The sequence below is a fragment of the Oryctolagus cuniculus genome, chromosome 13, assembly GCF_051225735.1.
Source record: "Oryctolagus cuniculus isolate XC-2025 breed Fujian yellow rabbit chromosome 13, ASM5122573v1, whole genome shotgun sequence".
In the NCBI taxonomy this organism is placed as follows: Eukaryota; Metazoa; Chordata; class Mammalia; order Lagomorpha; family Leporidae; genus Oryctolagus; species Oryctolagus cuniculus.
The window spans coordinates 20621083-20640531 of record NC_142879.1 but is presented as its reverse complement, the minus strand read 5'-3'; the positions used below and the strand labels follow the sequence as shown (position 1 = coordinate 20640531).

General features: G+C 62.8%; 1 protein-coding gene across 9 annotated transcripts in view; it reads right to left on the bottom strand.

The window, feature by feature from the left end:
- Positions 1-3884: 3884 nt before the first annotated feature.
- TMCC2 (transmembrane and coiled-coil domain family 2) overlaps positions 3885-19449 on the bottom strand; it is a 35768-nt gene continuing 20203 nt past the window's right edge. For 4 of the 9 annotated variants that reach the window (XM_002717564.6, XM_051821216.3, XM_051821213.3 and 1 more), the window contains 3 exons: positions 6950-7890; positions 5324-5459; positions 3885-5074 (listed from right to left, as the gene is read on the bottom strand). In XM_002717564.6, coding sequence (XP_002717610.2) covers positions 4763-5074; positions 5324-5459; positions 6950-7890 — 1389 coding nt within the window. In that variant the 3' untranslated portion in view covers positions 3885-4762. Of the gene's footprint in view, positions 5075-5323; positions 5460-6949; positions 7891-10725; positions 10753-11571; positions 11636-12387; positions 12405-14476; positions 15321-15361; positions 16185-19449 lie in introns of those variants that run through there. The other 5 variants (XM_089312102.1, XM_051821219.3, XM_051821222.3 and 2 more) reach the window with 5 other exon arrangements.

Genomic DNA, 19449 nt, shown 5'->3' with positions numbered 1-19449 from the left:
GGGTCACCCTGTACATACAGGTGGTCCCAGCTGCTGATGAGGAGGGGCGTGGCATCGCCCTCCCCTCCCCCACCGTCTCTGTCTTCAAGCTCACACAGTGTCCCTGAAGTCCCCACCCCAGGAGTTCTCTGGGCAGGGACTTCTGCACCCCCAGAGCTGTCTTTAGGAGCCCCTTCCTGGGGGACCCTGCCCTGGGGGGCGGGGCTGCCCAGTCCTGCGGCCTGAGCACCTGGAGGTGGCTCCGGAGCTGGAACCTGAGCTGCCTCATCTAGGCGCTCCCTGCTCTCGGGCCCCCACCCCCACCTGCCACGGCCCCAAGAAACGTGCTAAAGCCCCCAGCCCTCCTCCCCGCCCTTCCACCAGCGGGGTGTGTGTACGTGCCTGCATGCATGTGTGCATGCCGTGTGCGTATGCGTGCGTGTGTGTCCCCATGCACGCGCACGCACCCATGTTCCCACCAGCATGCAAGGGCAGGACCCAGCCCTCAACCCCGTCTGCCCTTCGGGTGCATGACAGAGCTGGCGCTCAAATCTGTCTCCTTGAGCTTCGCTAAACCTCAGGCTGGGTGGGTTTGGGATCACACCCGTGGACTCCAGGCTGCCGAATAATGAGGGCTCCAGGACAGCTGTGGGGGGAGAAGGAAGGGGACCCCCTGCCAGCCCCTTCCTCCCCAGCAGCCCTTTGCCCCCATCGGGTCTGCCCACCCAGCCCCACCTGGCTGAGGGGGAGGGGAGACAGACGCAGGTCTGTGTGTGCGCCGGTGGCATTCACTTAATGATGGGTTCCTGAGAAACCTTCGCTTCCCCGTCCTTGTCCAAAGTCTGAGTGCCGGGGCTTACTGAAGACAGAACAGGACGGGGCCACCAAGTCCAGGGACAGCCGGACACAGCTCCGGGTTCCAGACGGTACCTTCTTCCCTGGGCTGGTGCTGAGTGTGGCCAGAGAACAGAGCCCCTGACCCACCAGCCAGAGACTCTGAACTTGGCGGAGATCGACTCTCAGGTTTCATTCCAGGGAGCTGAGGCTGCTGCTAGAACCTTCCAGCCGGGAGGGTGGCAGGCACAGAGCCCGGGCACCGGGAACCCCGGGTCATCTCTGTGCGTGGTGGTGGCTGCCTGGACCCCAGGCTGTGGCTGAGATGGGCTGTCCAGCACCGCTGGGAAGGGTGCTGCACCCGGACAGCTCACCTTTGGGAGTGGGGGCACCGAAGGCAGGGGTGCTGCAGGAAGGCGGGCTCTCCTGGGAGGCCCCTGCGTGGGAGGCGGGGACGCTGTCACCGCCAGCCTGCCCTCCTGGCCGGCTGGGTGACTCAGGACTGCCGGCAGGCCTGGATGTGCTGGGGCAGGTCCCCGCGCCCCTCCCTCCCAAATGCTGTGCCAGCAGGCCTGCCAGGGACCCAGCTTCCTCCTCCATGTCCACCTGCAGGTTGGCTGCAAGCCTGCAGGCTGAGGGCTCACTGCTGGCCGCTCTCCCAAGTCCGGCCCTTCCCGGGGGCCCAGATGGCTCGGCAGCACCCTGCCAGATAGCACCCATGGGGGGAGATTTGGGGCACCCGCCATCTCTGGGCCATACCACCATCTGTGGTTTGGCTAGCACAGGCATCGGGACCCCTAGGGAAACTGAGGCCCAAGTGTTACCATCTCCACTGGAACCCAGGCACCTTGGTGCCAACTCCTGCTCTTTCCTGAACCTCCTGCCTAGGCCATGGTCTGGGGCCGGCATGGCATTGAGCTGGGGTGGTGGCAGCCGGCCTGGGCCAGGCAGGCCTCATCTGTCTTCTCCCAAACTGGGCTTGGCCTCTTGGCTCTGGGCGGGCTTTGGCTGAGATTTAGAGGAGAGGTGTCCGGGAATGAGCAGGCTCTCAGGGCCTGGGGAAGAGGGAGGTGGGGGCCTCTGCTGGCTCCAGAGGGTTTCCTAGGCCACCCTCAGCCCTGTCCACCTCTATGGGGCTGGCCCAGGGCTGTACCTTGGCACCCACAGAGCAGGAATGAGGAGACACATGGCCATGGCCTTCTGGGCACCACGCTTAGGGCTTGTGTGCAGGGAGTCACGTCTCCTGCACTCTGCTGGGCCCAGGGCCATTTTGCTGCTCCTGGTACTGGAGGAGCCTGGTCTGGCGCACCCTATGGTGGGATCTGACTCCACTCCTGTATCTGGCCTATGGCTCCCTCCTCTGCACCCCACGGTGGCCCCAAGTCTTCCCTGCCTCCCTCACAGTGCAGAATGGCTCCAAGTGCTCCCTGGGCTGGCCCGTGCTGGGTGCCCGTCCTGGGGTTTGTCAAAGCTGCACCTGATGGAGGTGCGTGGTTTCCACAAGGCTGCAGGGAGGGCCGGCTCTGCCTAGCACGCTCCCCTGCCCACTGGGGCAGTGCCCTGGGCTGGCCGAGCCCTCTGGCTGCCCACGTGTAGGCCGGGACCTGCAGGCAGATGGTCTGGGTAGGCCTGCCGCCTCCAGGCCCTGCCGTGTGAAGGAGGACGGTCCCCTGCAGAGGAGCTGCCGTGACTCAGCGTCTCACCCTGTGCACCCCGGGCAGGAGGGGTGGGGTGATTCACTCCCACTTGCAGACCAGGCTCTGCCACCAACAAAGACGCGTCAGGGACCTCAGAGGGGCAACTCCCAGCTCCTAGCCAGACAGGTCTTTCCTACACACGACAAACACTGGCCAGAGCTGTCCACCCTTTTGGCCAAAATTGCCCCTGGGCAGGTGGGTCTGCCCTCCCCCAACCTTGGATGGCTGGCTTCACCTCCCAGGGTGGCCTTGGCTGCCAGGGACGTTTAAGGGCCGGCCTGGGAAGGCACTGACCTTGAGGAGGAATGCGGGCAATGTCTTCAGCAGGAGCGGCCACCCCCCACCTGGGGCCAGGAATGTGGACTCCGGGTCACCTGCGGCCCCCAAGGGTGGTGTGACACCGCTGCAAGGCCCTGTAAGGTCAGCTGGTGGACCGCCTGCCACGCACAGCGTGAGTACGGACTGCTGGTGCCATCCTGCCATGACAGCAGCCCTGCGTCTTCACTCATGCGTTGAGGGCGCTGCCCCTGACTCCTGGGGTCCTGATACAGCAGTGACTCTGGGCCACAGAAGCACGGGCTGGCAGAGCCCTTTGAAATGTGCAGTGCCTGCACCTGCCCTGTTTTACAGGTGTGGGAACTGCGGCCCACGGGCGGGGGGGAGGGGGCTATGAGACGGCCACAGGTGCACTGGGTATGAGCCAGTGGCGGGTCTCTGGGCTTTGGGACCGGTGCTTTCCCCACAAGCCCTCCTGTCCCCACCTCCTGGAGGGCAGCATCTCTTCCTCCTCCTCCTCCCCGCAGGAGGGACACTCAGGGGCCTCTCCCTGACCCTCAAGGCATCCTGCTGAGAACCCAGAGTCTCCCGGGGCACCCTCTGTGGGAACCACTGGGAGTGGGGGCCACAGGCAGGGGGCAGACTCTACTTTAGAACACACACGGGTGCCTGGTGAGCAAATACCTTGATAAGGCCAGGCTAGCCCCCAAGGTGGCCTCCTGGGGACCAGAGAGAGAGTAAGAAAGTGAGAGAGTGAGAGCGAGAGCCAGATGCGTGGAGTGAGGTCTCTGCTGCCCTCTTGTGGCCACACTTAGGCATGACTGCTGTCATCCAGGCCCCTGGTGCCTTATTATCTGCTCAACAAACTCCCTCCCAAGTCTCTTTCTGGGAGGCGCTCCAGGAGGGCTGGATGGAGCTGGAGAGGGCTGACGTCGCCTCTCCCTATCACATCACCGAGGCCAGAGTTTGGGCTGCACAAAGCCAGGCAGGGAGATCCTAGAGTAAGATGAGCACAGGCCAACAGGTGTGGCCCAGCCCTTGTCACCCAGAAGGCTGGGTCTTGCAGAGACCAGCGAATCAGCCAACGCCAGACAGGACGGTTTGAAAACTGAGAGGGTGTTTATTTCCCAGGGAGGTGCACAGCGGCCGCAGGCACTGCTCTCCCGCTCCTTTCCCGAGAGATCCCCCCTCTGGAAAGTGCCCGTGGGGAGGCTGGGACGTGAAGAGAATCCATACACGACACTCGGGAGCCTTAAAAAAACACAGAGACAGACACCCTCCTGCACACAGGTACACACATACAAAATAAATAGACGTATAAAAGAGAGGCCACGCTCCCGCTGGGAGCCCCCGCCTGCAGCCGGGACCAGGCAGAGGCCGCGTGGCCAGAACAGGCCCCGGCTCCAGAGAGAGGGGCTCGGCGGGGAAGACGGGGTAAGGGACAAGGGGACAAATAAATAAACAAACAGAGCCCGGTGTGCTGCAGGAGGCCTCAGGGCTGAGGCTGGGCCCCCCGCCCCCCGAGCCTGTTTCCCTGAAAGTGGCAGATCCAGCGACAGGCAGGAAGGCTCGAGCCACGTCCACCGGGCTCAAGGCAGCCCAGAACCAGGCCTGGAGCAAGTGGGGCGAGGGCCTGGGCTCCCGGCAGCTGCCTCGGGGGGCGCAGCCCCTCCTCTTCCTCCTCCTCTTCTCGGTGGCCCTCCTGAGCCCGGCCATCCTGCGGGTGGCCAGGAGACAGACATCATGGCCACAGTCCAGTGCCGCCGTCCCCTCCGGCTCCACCTGGCCGCCCATGTCTCACATGGAGCTTTCTTTAGGCCAGCAGGGAGAAGGCGAGAGACAGAAGCAGGGGCAGGAGCTGCTGGAACGGACGGGAAGAAGTCGAAGGGACCTGGGAGTCCCGGGGTCCCCCCTGGAGAAGTGTGGCCAGCGGGCGGGCAGCACGGCGGGGGCGGGGGCGGGGGCGGGCGGGCCGCTCAGCTGGGCAGCAGCACGTGCTCCAGGAGGTAGGTGACGGAGTCCCAGTGCTTCCAGAGGAGGAGCAGGACGAGGAGCAGCAGGGCGGTGCTGCCGATGCGCAGGCGCGTCTTCATGAGCGGCGTGATGAAGCTGGCCACGGTGGACACGAACACCAGCAGCACGGCCATGAGCGCCAGGATCACGTTGATGAACTTGCCCAGCAGTGCCCGCGCGTTGGCGTTCTCCACGCCCTCCAGCTGCACCACCTGCTGCTGCTGCTGCTGCAGCTCCAGCTTGGTGACCCGGGTCAGGCAGGACTCCACGGCCTCCTGCAGGGGGCGCAGGGGAGCTCAGGGGGGCGGGACCCCGGCCCCACCCAGCCCTCCCAGCAAGGACAAGGCTTATTAGGAAAGGAGTGTGCGGGAAGGAGAGGAGCCGGCCCAGCCCAGCTCTGTCCGGCTGCCAGCAGAGATGGGGGCACAGCAGTCCTCCCCCGCGGCCTGCCGTTGCACGGTGCCCCCCCCCCCAGCCCCGGGCCTGCCTCCCTCCCTCCCCCTCTGAGCTCTGTCCCCACCCACCTGGATGTCCCGCGCCCGCTCATAGGACTGGTAGGCCACCTTCTCCTCCATGCTGGCCAGCTCCTGCTTCAGGTTTGTCATCTCGTTCTGGTGCAGCTCGGTCAGGTCGTTGAGCTGCTCCTCCAGCCGCTCGTACCTGGGACAGGGAAGGGGCTGAGGGCTGGCCTGGCTCCTTCTCACAACGGTCACTCGGCCCACCCCACGTGTCCACAGGCAGGCCTCGTGCTCGGCCTTCGATCCGCACCACCCCCACCACTCCTGCCCCAGACAGGACATGCTGTACCCATTGTACAGACAGGAAGACTGAGACACAGCCGCTAAGGAGCCTGCTCTGCCCAGGATCACACAGCTGGGGCAGGGAGGCATTCGGGCCTGGCTGCCTTCAGCCTGGCTGACCGCTGTACAACCCAAACCTTCCTTACTTACGAGGTCCTTCCAGAGGCTGGTGGAAAAATGGAATCAAAAGCTTATTTTTTGGCCAGCGCCGCGGCTCACTAGGCTAATCCTCCACCTTGCGGCGCCGGCACACCAGGTTCTAGTCCCGGTCGGGGCACCGGATTCTGTCCCGGTTGCCCCTCTTCCAGGCCAGCTCTCTGCTGTGGCCAGAGAGTGCAGTGGAGGATGGCCCAAATGCTTGGGCCCTGCACCCCATGGGAGACCAGGAAAAGCACCTGGCTCCTGCCATTGGATCAGCGTGGTGCGCCGGCCACAGCGCGCCGGCTGTGGCGGCCATTAGAGGGTGAATCAACGGCAAAGGAAGACCTTTCTCTCTGTCTCTCTCTCTCACTGTCCACTCTGTCAAAAAAATTAAAAAAAAAAAAAAGCTTTTTTTTTTTTATGACTAACTGGAAGAAAAAGTGGGCACTTGCGCCATCATCCTCTGCTTTCCCAGGGGCACTAGCGGGAGCAGCTGGGACGAGAGCAGTGCTCCTACATGGAATGGTGCTGGCATTGCAAGCAGCAGCTTAACCCACTGCGCACAGCCACGGCCCCAAATCGAAGTGCATTTTGGTGCAGGTTTTTTGGGGGGGGGTCAGTCTTTTTTTTAGAATATGCATTTCCCATGAACGTCTGAAGACCCTTTCTATGTATGGATTTCAAATATTTTTGCCCCCAAAGCAAACACTGGAGTCCAGTTTCCACAGGCTTTTTGAAGCACCCTCGAACATAAGGAAGAGTTTACACAGTCTCAATTCCCCAAACTTTATGAAGAAGTGTCAGCTCAGGAGAGTCCCCCAAGTCTCAGGTGCCAAGCGACAGGCATGGAGCCCAGTGCCGTGCGGCTGGGGGCGGGGGGGCAGTGGGGTGCACAGCCTCAGGCCTGGGTCCAGGCTGACCCACATGCCTGGGGCTACAGATGGACACACGTCTGATGTCGCGGGTGGAGCCTCATTGGCTCCTCCCCGTGATCGCGGCTGCACAGACAGGGGACCAGGAGCACAGGTGCGAGCCGGTGTGTACAGGGCACACAGGAAAACACACGGCTGGGATCTGAACGCGGGCACCCGGCTCCCTGCAGGAGAGGGCCGTCGGTCCGGGCCCCAGTCTCCTCTCCTGCACACGAACCACAGACGGGCGGCCCCCTCCCCTGCCCCTCCCCTGCCCGCGCTGCCCCGCCGCCCCTACCGGTAGCGCTCCTCCTGCAGGCACTGGGTCATGTAGGTATAGTCTCTCTGCAGTTGAGCCTTCAGGTCCTCCATGGAGTCCTCCAGGTGCGACTGGCCCTCTCTGATCTCCCGCAGCTCCTCCAGCACGCTGTCCAGGCCGCCGGGGGCGCCGTACAGCACTGCGGACTTGGGGCTCCCCAGCGCGCCGGCCGGCCCCGCCCCGGAGTTGCTGCCGGCGCCGGCCGAGCTGGCGCTGGCACTGGAACACTCGTCGTCACTGCCGTACTTGGGGCTGGACACGAGCGTGGCGCTGCCGCTGAGCGCCCGGGCCGCCTCCTCGGGGGGCCCGTCCTCCAGGGGGTCCTTCAGGTGGGCGATGTTGTCGGCGCTGCCGAACTTGTTGCGGATGAGGCTGGCGAACTCGCGGGGCTTGGACACCACGGCCGAGTGCGTGGCCTGCGAGAGGCCGGACAGGCTGCCCTTGACGCCCTCCACCACGCCGCCGCCGAAGCCGCTGATGCCGGCGCGCACGTTGGCGCCCACGTCGCGCAGCCCCTGCTGCATGTCCCGCAGCACGTCCTTGGGCTGCCGCGACGGCCCGTTCTGCTCGATCTCGCGCAGGCGCCGGCGGTAGTGCTCCAGCTTCTTGTGCAGCTGCGCGATGGTCTGCGCCGACTTCTGGTTCTTCTTCTCGAACACCTGCTTGATGCGCGACGCCTGCTGCCGGTCGGCGTTGTTGGCCAGCTTCAGGTACTCCGCCACGTTGTCGTCCCGCGCCTCCTGCTCGATCTTGATCTGCTCCGTGATCTTCAGGATCTTCTGGTGCAGGTGGTCGATGGCGGCCTTGGTCCGCTGGGGGTCCGGCGCTCCCTCGGGCACGTCCAGGCTGACGGGGCCGTCGGAGTCCCCATGGCCCGGGCCCGAGGGGAGGCTCAGTGCCACCGCCTCTCCCTTGTCAACCTGGGGAGGGGGCAAGCAGAGGGGGCCGGCGTAAGTCGTGGGACCACAGGAGGGGCTCGGCAGGGCTGCTCTAGGTTTCTCTATCTGGAAAACAGGTGCAGGATCGACAGGAACCTGCGGGGAGAGCGCCAGAGACAAGGCGAGCGGAATCCCAAGGGGCTCCCATTAATGCTCCTACGTGGTTCCCCCGGCGTCCCTACAGGGCAGGGGAGGCAGATCTGCCCAGGAAGACACAGCTCGGAGAAGACACGGCCTGCAGCCCAGAGCCCCATTGCTGGAGGCCTCGCCAGGGTTGACGTCTTGGGGTAGACAAGCTGTCTCTCTGAACTCAGGGCTGCTGGATGCCCACGCCTCCCCGTCTCTACTAACACTGCCCAGGGCAGAGGGTCGGGCATCCTCTGTGGCTGTCTCTCCCTGGCCCCTCTGTTACCTTCCAGCCATCTGGAGCAGCTGGCAGCCTCGTCAGTTTCATGACCACGCAGGCCCACCCACCCCGCTGGCAAGCTCCCCGGGGTCACTGGCCAAGGGAAGCAGGGACCCGTCCGGGCCTGCAGGGGCCAGCCACCCAGGCCGGGGCTGAGGGTGAAGGTGCAGGAGGAAGACTGACAGCTCCCCCTCCCCCCACACCCCACCAGGCCGGTGCGCTTCCCAAGCACATCAGGGCGCCACAAACTCAGGGCAATGAAGAAAGAGGAGACACAGAGAGCTGGGGGCTGGGGGAGAAAGGAAGCAGAGGCCACACGAGATAGGAGAGCCGGGGAGTGCCCGGTCAGTGGGCCTGGCGCTGGCCGCCCGCTTGTCGGGGGGTCTCTGTGTGCAGCCCAGCGCCCCGTGTCTTATCACTGTGCAGCACCGAAGCCGCAGGAAATGGCTCAGCCCCATGTATTTTTACACACAGCACACCCCGGACGTAGGCAGGGCCGGGCCGAGGGGTCTGTGGAGGAAGGGACGAAGCACAAAGCCAGCAGCCCAGCGGTCCCCGCAGGAAGTGGAAACGACCTGAGCCAATCAGAGGCAGGAGTCCTGCAGCTTGATTTCTGTCAAGGTGCACAGTGGCAGCGACACACATGGCTGCAAACAGCAACCCCGCCAACCCCAGCCACGGAGAGGGCGGCGCCATGGGGGCCTCCTTTGGGGCTTGCAGGACGAGGGTGAGCCACCCCCCAGTTGCTCCTCAAGTCCCTCCTCCTCTGCACTCAGGGCTCTGGGCTCTGCTCCACAGAATCTCCGTGGTCTTCCTTAAATACCTCCCCCCACCAGGCCTGACGAAGCCCCTTCTTCCTATCTTGTTCCCTGCAGTCACGGCAAACAGCCCATTCTCTATGTCCCTGGCCCTCAGTCTCCTGGCCTGCAGAGTGGGTAGAAGCACACCTACCCCCAAGCCTTTGGGGAAGTTACACAACACAGTGCCCAGAGAGCACCTAACACGGCGCAAGGCATACAGGAGGTGCTCATTAAGTGCTCGGTTTGGACCAAGGCAGCACAATCCTTCCCTCCTCTACCCCACCAGGGAGGAAAACGATGACGATGAGGCTGCCCTAAACTTATTTAAGAGGTTACACTCACAGGTTTCCACAATCAGGACAGAACCACACAAGGCCACGTTCCGAGCGTGACACCCGGTCTTTCATATTAAGAATCAGGTCGGCCATCTTAGAAGGCTTCTGACCTGTACCCGGACACCACACCCTCCTCTCCTGTCCAGAAAACAGGGCTTGAGTCTGTTTGCATCATTGCTGGTCTCTGCCGTCGGGGAGTGGATGCAAATGCCCTGCTGGGCGTGCACACCAGCTGTGCCCTGGCTGCCAGGGGTGCTCTCGGGCTGCCTGGCCTGCCGCTCCCCCCGGCCGGCACTGCCTGGCTCACAGATGGACAGAGGGGCAGCTGGCTCCGAGTCCTATGAATGGGAGAAGAGATGCTCCCGGGGCCCGAGCGTGGCGTGGGGAGGCCTGGGGCTGGGGTCCTTATCCCCAGGGCCCCTCCTCTTCTCTATCTCCCGGGTGACATGGGGGTCTACAGTGCCAGGGTCAACCCTTCTCTCCCCAGGGAGGACCCCGCTGTGGCCGGGACACAGCACCCTCTCCCCATGCCTCTTCTCTTCCCCTCGTGATGCTGTCCTGAACGCCCTGGCAAAACCCAGAGACAACACGGTTCCGGCCACTGCCCCAGCTCTGAGTGCTCACCACTAAGAATTCACTGACCCCTGGGAGTGACCCCAAGACAAAACCAAAGGTGTTAGGTAAGTGCCCAGGACCACACAGCCAGCAAGCCAAAGACCTAGAACTTGAATCCTATCTGGCTCCAAGACGCAGGCCCACTGAGGAGGGTGGGCAGCGCCCGTGGACCCTCAGCAGTCTCAGCCAGGGAGCCCAGCCGTCCACCAGCTTTTCCGGAGCACGGGTCTGGATCGACGGCTCTCAGCACCCAGTGATGAGACCGGCATTTCTGCACACACACACCCCGTCCTGCTCCACCCCGATCCCAGTGTACATCCTTAGCAATGCTGCAATGGTGGAAGCATTTGACACCACCTGGGAAGACCATCGTGACACCTCCAGCTCCCCCCCACCGGAGCGCAGCCCTAATTCTGGTGGTCTCCATGGAGACCTCACCCACCCACCCCGGCACGCAGCATGCCTGCACCTGGGGGCTGTATGTGAGAGATGGGGTGAGTGGGGGGTGTGCTGTGTAGGAACCTCCAAGCTCCCTTGAGTAGCTTCTACCCTCCTGCGGCTGCACCTTGACAACCACTCACACTCAATCCAACTCCCCCCACCAAGCCGTGAATGGGACCCACGGGCAGGTTGGGTGACCCTCATCCACGACCAAACTCACCTCTGCTGGCATCGGGAGCCCAGGTCAGGAAAGCACGGACCACCTCCACCTCTGCCCCAGCCTGGACCAGGACCCCCATGCCCCCAGGGTTGGGGTGGCCTCACTCAGGTGTAGACCTCACACGGCCCCACTCAGATCTGCCCGTGATGCACACAGGCCAACCCAGCCCCTGCCAGGCTCTTCCGGAGTTTAGAGGGCAAGGAACATCCTGCACAGGCACAGGAAAGACCAGTCACCCCCTCCCCCCCAGGGCCTCCAGGACTGGCCCTATCCCCATAGGGAATCCCAGGCCTCCAGGGGCCCAGGAGGCAGAGCTGTCCAGTTAAAAACCGAAAATTGGTGTCGCAGCTGACCGTGAAGATGAATGACAGGAGCAGAGATGATCCTGGGGCCTGATGGTGGGGGGCCTGGGGGCACCCACGGCTGGGGTCCTGCACCTCTGGCCCAGACCCCAGCCTGCAGCAGAACGCCGCCCCCTCCCGGAGGCTGACGATGCCTGAGACCTGCAAGGCCACCCCCAACCACAGGGCAGCCCTCAGAGGGGTTCCCATGGCCCTGCCTGCTGTCCCCCACCTCCCCGCCATGCAACTAGACACTGGAGGGGGACAGGGCTACCAGGGTAGAGAAAGCCCAGGGCAGACAGGCGAGGGACTAAGAGGGATCTGGCTTGAACAAGGAAGGAAAATGAGAGAATGCAGTGGGGGAAATGCGACTGTTGTGCAGGGTGACGGAGCAGGGCAGAGGGAGCAGGGGGCGAGACTCCCCCAAGAACAGCAAGGAGGGCCTTCCCCTGGGGGTGGGACACCCACTTAGAACCCTGGCTCTGTTACCAGCTGTGGGACTCACTTCTCTCATCCAGAAAATGGAGCCGATTCTGTCTCAGAGAGCGAGCGGGAGACGAAGCGAGCCCCTGTGAGGAAGAGGCACGGGGAAGCGGCTCAGACCCCGCACACCCATCGGAGCGACCACAGCCATTTTGCAGAAAGGAAGTAGGTGCTGATAAAGCACCCACAGAAACTAGAAGCTGCCTCCAGCGTGACCCAGTAACCCCACCCCCAGGCTACACGCCCCCAAGAAGTGTCCCTGGTATCTACCTGGAGTTCACCGCTGCCAAGGGCGCACACACTATCAATGACCCCTAACAAGTGACTGAGGCAACAAAATGCGAAGAATGTAGCAACATGGATCAACTTCAAAAAGAAGTGCCTGCAGGGCTGGGCCGGGGAGGGGGGGGTGGGGACGACTGAGTTTCCTTGGTGGGTGAGGAGGATGATGGAAACTCCACAGAGGTGACCGTCACACAATCCTAGTGTGGAAGGCTAGGGTCCCCACGGAGTGGCCCTGGGGTGTGGGGTGGGGGTGGGGGTTCTGCTCAGCTCTGGTCACCCCAGGGCTCCCTTCTTCAAGCTGGCCTGGAGCTCACCTGGCCCAGCACCCCCAGCTCTCTGGCCCTGCCTGGACAGCAGCCCCACAGCTGGAGTCCTCACCCCACCCTCCCGCCTGGCCCAGCCTGGCCAGCGCACAGGTCCCTATGAACAGCCTGGGCAAGCTCTTAAGAATGGGGCTGTTCAGAGAGGGTCATGGTCCCCACCCATGCCAGGCACTCAGGGGAGCTATGCCCTCTACTCAGGGAGCCCACAGGCCAGGGCCGTGGCCACAGACCTTGTCCTGTGCAAGGCTGAGGTCCAGGAAGGGCCAGCGAATGTTCTGGACGAGGCAGAGCTGGACACTGCCCGACGAAGCACCGAGTGCCCAGCATTCGCTGTTCTTCCTCCTGCGCCAGGGAGACCTATCCACAGCTGGCGAAGGTGGGGCCACCCTCACCGTGGCCTTGGCTGAACCGCGGAATTCCCTCCCCACCCCCTCAAGCACCCGGAATGAAGCTGGATTAGGCACTTGTCCAGATTCTAGGAGCTGCTGGATCCCGTGACCCCCCTGGGGCTCCCATCTCCTCCCAGGCCGGCGCTCAGGGTCCTCATGTTAACCCAGTCCTGAATAGGGGATGCCGGCCCTTCCATCCTTTTGCACACCAGCCTGGGTCCAAGAGGCACCCAGGGAATGCTTACGGGAAACAAGGGACCAGCAACGTGCATCGCAAAACGTGACCCAGTTTCCCTCTTCAGCAACGAAAACGCCTTAGACATTCTTCAGGATGGGCCTGGACACAGCTAACCCCTGCAGAGAGCACGTGTGACCCCTGCCCAGCTTCACAAGGAACACCTGCTAGTCCTCCCGAGGGCCGGCTGACACAGAAGGGGCCTTCCTGTCCTAGCTCAGTGTCAGACAACCTCAAGGTCGTTCTTAGACAAGCAGGCCACCATGGGCACCTCTGGAAAAGGGAGGCTCCTGTGCTTCCCCTAGGACCGACACCCCTGTTCTTCTCTGGCCAAGTAGGTCAAGGTCCACGCAGGACGCTGCTCCTGACAACAGGGCCTGGGTTTCTGGGGGCTGGGGGTAGGGGGTCAGAGCCCAGCTGGTGAGTGTGGCCTAGGGACCGGGAGACCCCCGTGACTCAGCAGAGATGCTGTGATCTGTGACCATCCCCACCAAGACCCCGAGGGCAGGAGAGGTAAGTAAAGCAGACCAGGAAAAACCCAAGGAGGGCGACCATCTTCAGCCCGACGCGGTGACCAGAGCAAGCTGGAAAGATTACCCCACGCCTTGGTGCCGAAGTCGGGAGTACCCCGCCCCCATTCTCCGCACTTGGGCTCTGTCTCATCCTGGTGGGGAGCTGTGGGCCACCTGCAGCTGCTCAGGCCAGCTCTGCATTCCTGGGGGGCGGGGTGGGGGAGGGCAGCTCTGCCTCCGCTGGGCTGGGAGCCTCGGGCTCCAGCATCAGGCAGGGAGGCAAATGCTTGGATGCTTAATGGGGCACAGACAGGCAACACCTTGTATACCTTGGCCTGTTCACGTGGGGCGAGGGGGGACTCCAGGGGCAGCGGTGCCCCCAGCGGCTGAGGAGGCACCTCCTGCCACTCCACGGGGAGCCCAGCGTGCAGAAGGCCGGCCGAGGGAGCCCCCCACGTTCTCCTCCACGCAGCCCCCACCCGGCCCAAGGCAGCCCAGCCAGCGCCCTGCTGCCTAGGCAGGATCTGCCTCCTCCTGCCACCTGCTGCCCGGGGGAGGGACGGTCCTCTCGCCTCAGCTCGCCTCGCCCCTGGCTTCTGCCTCTTTCTGTTGGGCCACTCTCACTTCTGGTCAAAACCACACCCTGTCCTCCATTCCCCAGTCCCTGGCCCTGCTGAGAACAAAGCCCTTTTGTCCACTCCGATGTCCTGCGCTCTCCCCGCTGCAGCCACAGCCCGCAGGGGCGCCCGGTGTGGGCACTCTCACCTGGGCTCTGCCCACTCTCCCACGCTCTGTCCTGGGGGCTCCCTCAGAACCCCTGGGGTTGGAGTTCACTGGACCTGCCTGCACCCGTCACTGCTTCTCCCAGGACATGAGGAGCCTCCACTGGGCACCCCCTTCCTCCTCCCTCCATTTGATCCCCTGCCCCAGCCCAAGTGCCACATGGCCCCTGGTTTTGGGGGTGGGGGGCACTGCTGCCAGGGTTTGCTCGCCTTCCTGCACAAGGAGCCCACGCCGACGCCAGGACCCTCGGCACCTGTCACACTGGTCGCTGTGACTGGAGAGGTAGGGGGCTAGAGAGTGAGCACAGTTACCCCCGACGTGCAGCAGAAATGCCTTTCTCCATCCCACCCCCCCCACAACCCCGGGGGAGCCCCTCTCCTCCCACCCACTGGGGCCTCACCTGGGTGGGCACCGTGTCCCGAGGCCGTGCTGGCAACGAACTGCCAGGGGCTCGGAGGCCCCAGCTGTCCAAGGACGGGGCCGGGCCTCCAGGGTCACAGTCCCTGGGCAGCACTGGGCTTGCAGCAAGCAGCCGGGGTCTGCGAGCAGGTGTGCCTGAGCCTCCAGGCTCTGCAGCCGCCATCTCCAGTGTGCAGCCCAGCCGGGGATTAGGGCGGATTGTCTGGGAGATTTCCCCTCCCCCAGGATACAGGGGCTGTCCCTTCCCATCTGGCAGGAGGCACAGAGAGTCACCAAGCAGGAGGGCAAGGCTCTAGAGGTGCCCCCAACCCCACCCAAAGCCACTACAAGTTCAATGTGATGAGACGAGCAGGTGTGACAGGTGTCGAGGTGTGTGAGCACGTGCACCTGCAGCGTTCCCCGTGCAGACAGGCGCTCTGCTCCGCCCCTCTCACTGCACGTGCTCAGAAATGCCTCCTGCAACCCAGAGCTGACTCACAAACACAGCACAGTCCCACAGGCTCCCTGCTGCAGCTCAGACAGGAAGCGGGCCTCCTGGGCTTCGAAGGCCAAAGCCACCGGAGCCTGGAGAGGCTCCTTAGCAGACCCCAACAGGGCCCACTGCACCAGAGTCCTGCCCTCTCTCCTTGCTGCCCTGCCCCCCACCAGCCGGCACCATCCCCCCCAAGGCAGTCTCCTGCACACACTGCCTACAGGGATCAGCCAACAGCCAGCCTCACTAAGGGACTCCCTCTGCCCTGAGAGCCTGTCCCAGAAACCCATTCTCAGCTCCAGGCGCCACTGCGGCCACCTCTTCACCAGCTCCGCGTCCCACCCCCACCCTTGTTCCCCCAGCGCCGCCCAGAGAAAGCATCCCCACACTCACAGCAGTCACTTGCTCCTTGGACTTCATCCTGACAGCCCCGACAGGAAGTTCTGTGAGTGGCCAGCAGAGGGGGCTAAAGGGCCACAGCTAAAGACTGCAAACAGCAACTGCAAACAGCGAGGAGTGAGGAGGTGGCCAGCAGTGACTCCGGCCGGCCGATTGGGTCCCTCCAGCGACAGCTTCCCAGGGCAGACTCACAGCTCACAGAAGAGGTGGATTCTGTGCCCACTTAAGCCTGGTGACGGACTCAGGGCTTAAATACTGAGGGTCAACATGCATCATGGTGGGGCGGCTCCAGGTTCAAGGAGGAGATAAGGAGGACTCGGCCTTATCTCTGGGGGCCAGTGCCAGGGCTTGCAGCTCCTATCACCAGGGCCAGGATGCCCTACGCCCTGGGCTCCCAACACCGTGCACACACTTGTGCACACAGGGGCATGGCAAGAGCACGCCACACAGGCCCCGCTCCTGGGCAGCTCTACCAGTGCCCTCCCAGAGGCCCCCGCTTCCTACCCAACCTCCCCTCCTCGGGACTCCGCCACTCTCTGGCATCACACACTGCCCCTCTGGCAGAGCGGTTATTTGTAGATAGTTTACAGCCCCTAGTAAACGGTAGGAAGGCAGACTCTGGTCCTTCCACTGCCCTGGGCCCTGCCCAAGACTGACCTTTGGCAGTGCAGGACGACCCCACACCCTTCCCTGTTCTGCTATGATCTCGAAGGCCGTCCGTCCACTGCAGTTTCTGTCCTAGGCAGCGGCGAAGACAGCTTGGTCTTTTCACACCCGACACACCCTTGCTTTGCCTCCATTTCTGGGCTCCACCAACCTAAGATTTTATTTTATTTTATTTTTGACAGGCAGAGTGGACAGTGAGAGAGACAGAGAGAAAGGTCTTCCTTTTGCCGTTGGTTCACCCCTCAATGGCTGCTGCGGCCGGCACACCACGCTGATCCGAAGCCAGGAGCCACGTGCTTCTCCTGGTCTCCCATGCAGGTGCAGGGCCCAAGGACTTGGGCCATCCTCCACTGCCTTCCCAGGCCACAGCAGAGAGCTGGACTGGGAGAGGAGCAACTGGGACAGAATCTGGCACCCCAACCAGGACTAGAACCTGGTGTGCTGGTGCCGCAGGTGGAGGATTAGCCTAGTGAGCTGCAGCGCTGGCCCAACCTAAGATTTTAAACCTCTCCTTATAAGCAAAAGTGGGAAATGATAGCAAGAGACTGGAGGTGTGGCAGGCGCTGAGTGGACGGGGCCCTGGGCTCACTCTGGGGTCAGGATGGCCCAGAAGCAGGGGAAAGAGGCTCCCGAGAGGCCACCCTGCGCCACCATGACAACCCAGGGACAGTCACCCCAAACGCTGGCATCTGGCACCTCCCTAAGAGGGGTTTCAGCTCCAATTCAGGAGCGAATCACCCATCAGCAAGTACCGGACGGACAGGAGACAGGACGAGAGGGTCAGGGGAAGCCGTAGTCTCCTAAGAGAACAGGAACAGGCAGGCAGCAGGGGTGTCTGTCTGGCAAGCTAGCAGGGGACAGCCTCCTTCCTCCATGCCTCTGCTCTCGTCTTCCTGCGCGAGGACGTTTCCAACAGTCGGGGCACAGGGCTTCCCACGCAGGGGTGGACACACACAGCCCGAGGTGTCATCAGGGCGCTGCGGGAAAGCAGGCTCCGCGCCACACTCGCCACAGGTCTTGGTGAGGCCCGACGGGCCTGGAGACTCAGTTTCCACAGTGTTCAGAGTGGGGACTGGAGAAGCCCCCAGTGGCCTGGCAGACTGGGTGGGAGTCAGAGACCCCAGCAGAGACCCTGACCTGGCCACCTGCTGGGTGCTTGGCCGCCGCAGGCCGGCTGTGCTCCCAGGGGAAGGAGCCCTGCAGCAGAGCCTTAGGGAACGAGCGGTGCACGGAGAGCCGGAGGACAGGGCGCGCAGGCTGGACCTGGGAGACGCCCCCGGCGGCTGAGCTGCTTCCCAGCTGCACAAGGCACACGGAGCTCACGATCTCCCCGTCCACAGCAACGGGCGGCCAGCCCTGAGTCCCCCTCCCGTGTGTACACGTGCACACACACACCGCAGCACTGCAGGTGGCCGGGGACTGAGAAAGCCAGCAAAGGCCGCCACCGGGAGCAAGGCTGAGAATGGAAGGCAGAACACTACACGCGCACTACAGCGGCAGCCCCGGAAGGACACCAACAGCAAAGCCACTCTCCATCCGCAGAGAAGGAGGCACCGGGTCCGTGCCAGGACGGGAACTTCCGGGTCAGCCTGGGCCGCCCCCTCTGCCGCCTTGTCTGTCCTGGTGAAGGCAGGGGGCTCCTGTGGTCCTCGGGACCAGGTAGCTGGGCCATGCCAGGGTCTCCTGCCTCACCCTTTCCACCCTTCCATGTTGAGCCCGAGTCTGGGGGTGTAGCTGCCAGGGATCCTCAAAGGAGCATGGCAAAGGCACATCGCACAGGGTTCAGCCCTCTCGTCCACAGGGTTCCCTTTCATCCGGGTTTTCCTTCCCCACTCTTCCTCCTGTTCCTTAACTTTGGTGCCGGGTCCCTGATTTCTTTAACATTTTCTCAAACATTAAATTCCTTCCTCTGCCTTGTTATTCTTTGTCCTTCACCCACCCCCCCTTAATCTTCCTAATTGTCTTTCTCTTTATCAAAAGGCACAGACCACACATCCTGAAAGGTGGGGCAGCCCTAAGCCTTAGCAGCAAAGAATAAGGCTAAAAAGCGGCTGCAGTTGGCACTTAGGCTGCGAGGCAAGGCCTTGAGAACATCTCCAGGGAGGAGGCCTCCCTGCTGGGCTGGCAGCTGCCCCAAGGCTCCCCAAGTCCTCCTGGGAGAGGGGGTGGAGGCAGAGGTCAGTATCCTCTCCCAAAACTCACTCTCAGACCAGGAGGGCACCTCCTTCTCTCTCCTCTCTCTCTTATTCTGCCTTTCAAATAAGCAAAAATAAATCTTAAAGGGGGAAGGCACAGCGGGTTAAGATGCTGCTCGGGACACTGGCATCCCGTATTACAGCACCAGTTCCCAGTGTGCCCGGGAAAGCCGTGGAGGACAGCCCAGGTGCTTGGGTCCTGTCGCTCCCCCTCTTCGTGGAGGAACGACACAGGACGCTGCGTTGTTCTTTCGTCTGCTCGGCCCTCCCCGGGTTTGCTGCTGGTTCTTCCCGGGTTGGCTACCGTCCCTTCCACCTCCGTGGAAGGGCGGTTCCCCCTGCCACTTTCCCCACTTCCGCGGGGGAGCGGCACACCGCCGGCCGGCTCTCTCGGGGGCTGCACCGGTGTTCCTTCAGATAGATGTTCCCCTTAGATGTTCCTGGTGCATGTTGTCTCTCTCCTCCTTTATAGTCCTCCTCCGCCAATCCCAACTCTGCTACCCACATGCCGAGTACGCTGCTCTCCTCCAATCAGGAGTAAGTCCTACAGTTTATTGGTTGAACTGGAGGCAGCTGTGTAGAAGCTGTTTCGTCCTCTCCCAGCGCCATATTGTGGGAGAGCAGATGCATAGAATAAGTCTTAATTCCAGTAACTTAGTCTAGTCCAAGTTGCTCCCCACAGGGTCCCTGCCACCATGTGGGAGACCAGCATGGAGTTCCTGGCTTCTGGATTCGGCCTGGTCCAGTTCTGGCCTTGTGGCCATTTAAGGAGTGAACCAGCAGATGGAAGATGTCTTTCTTTCTCTGTCTCTGTCACTTTGCCTTTCAAATAAATAAAATCTTAAAAAAAGAAAAGAGGAAGGGGCATCTCCTTAGGAGCTCACATTCCCAACGAGCCCTGCTTCCCTGGGAAACTGGGAGGCAGGTCCACGTTCTTCAGCCTGAACCCATGCAGCCTAGCTGGATGCGATTCCCGGAGCTGGACGCGACTCCCTGCACACGTGGGGAGGCAGCCATGGAGCTGGCAAAGCAGAGAGGAAGGGCCAGCGTGCAGGGAGCCGGGGCATGGCATCAGCCTGCACAGATGTTCCAGCTGCTTCAGGGCAGTGGGGAGGAGCCCTCTCTTCCACCTGCTGCCCTGTTGCCATCTAAGGCCATGGGCACTTCCTGAGGGAGCCCGTCTCGGGCACAGAAGCTGGGCACTGGAGAGGACCACTTCCT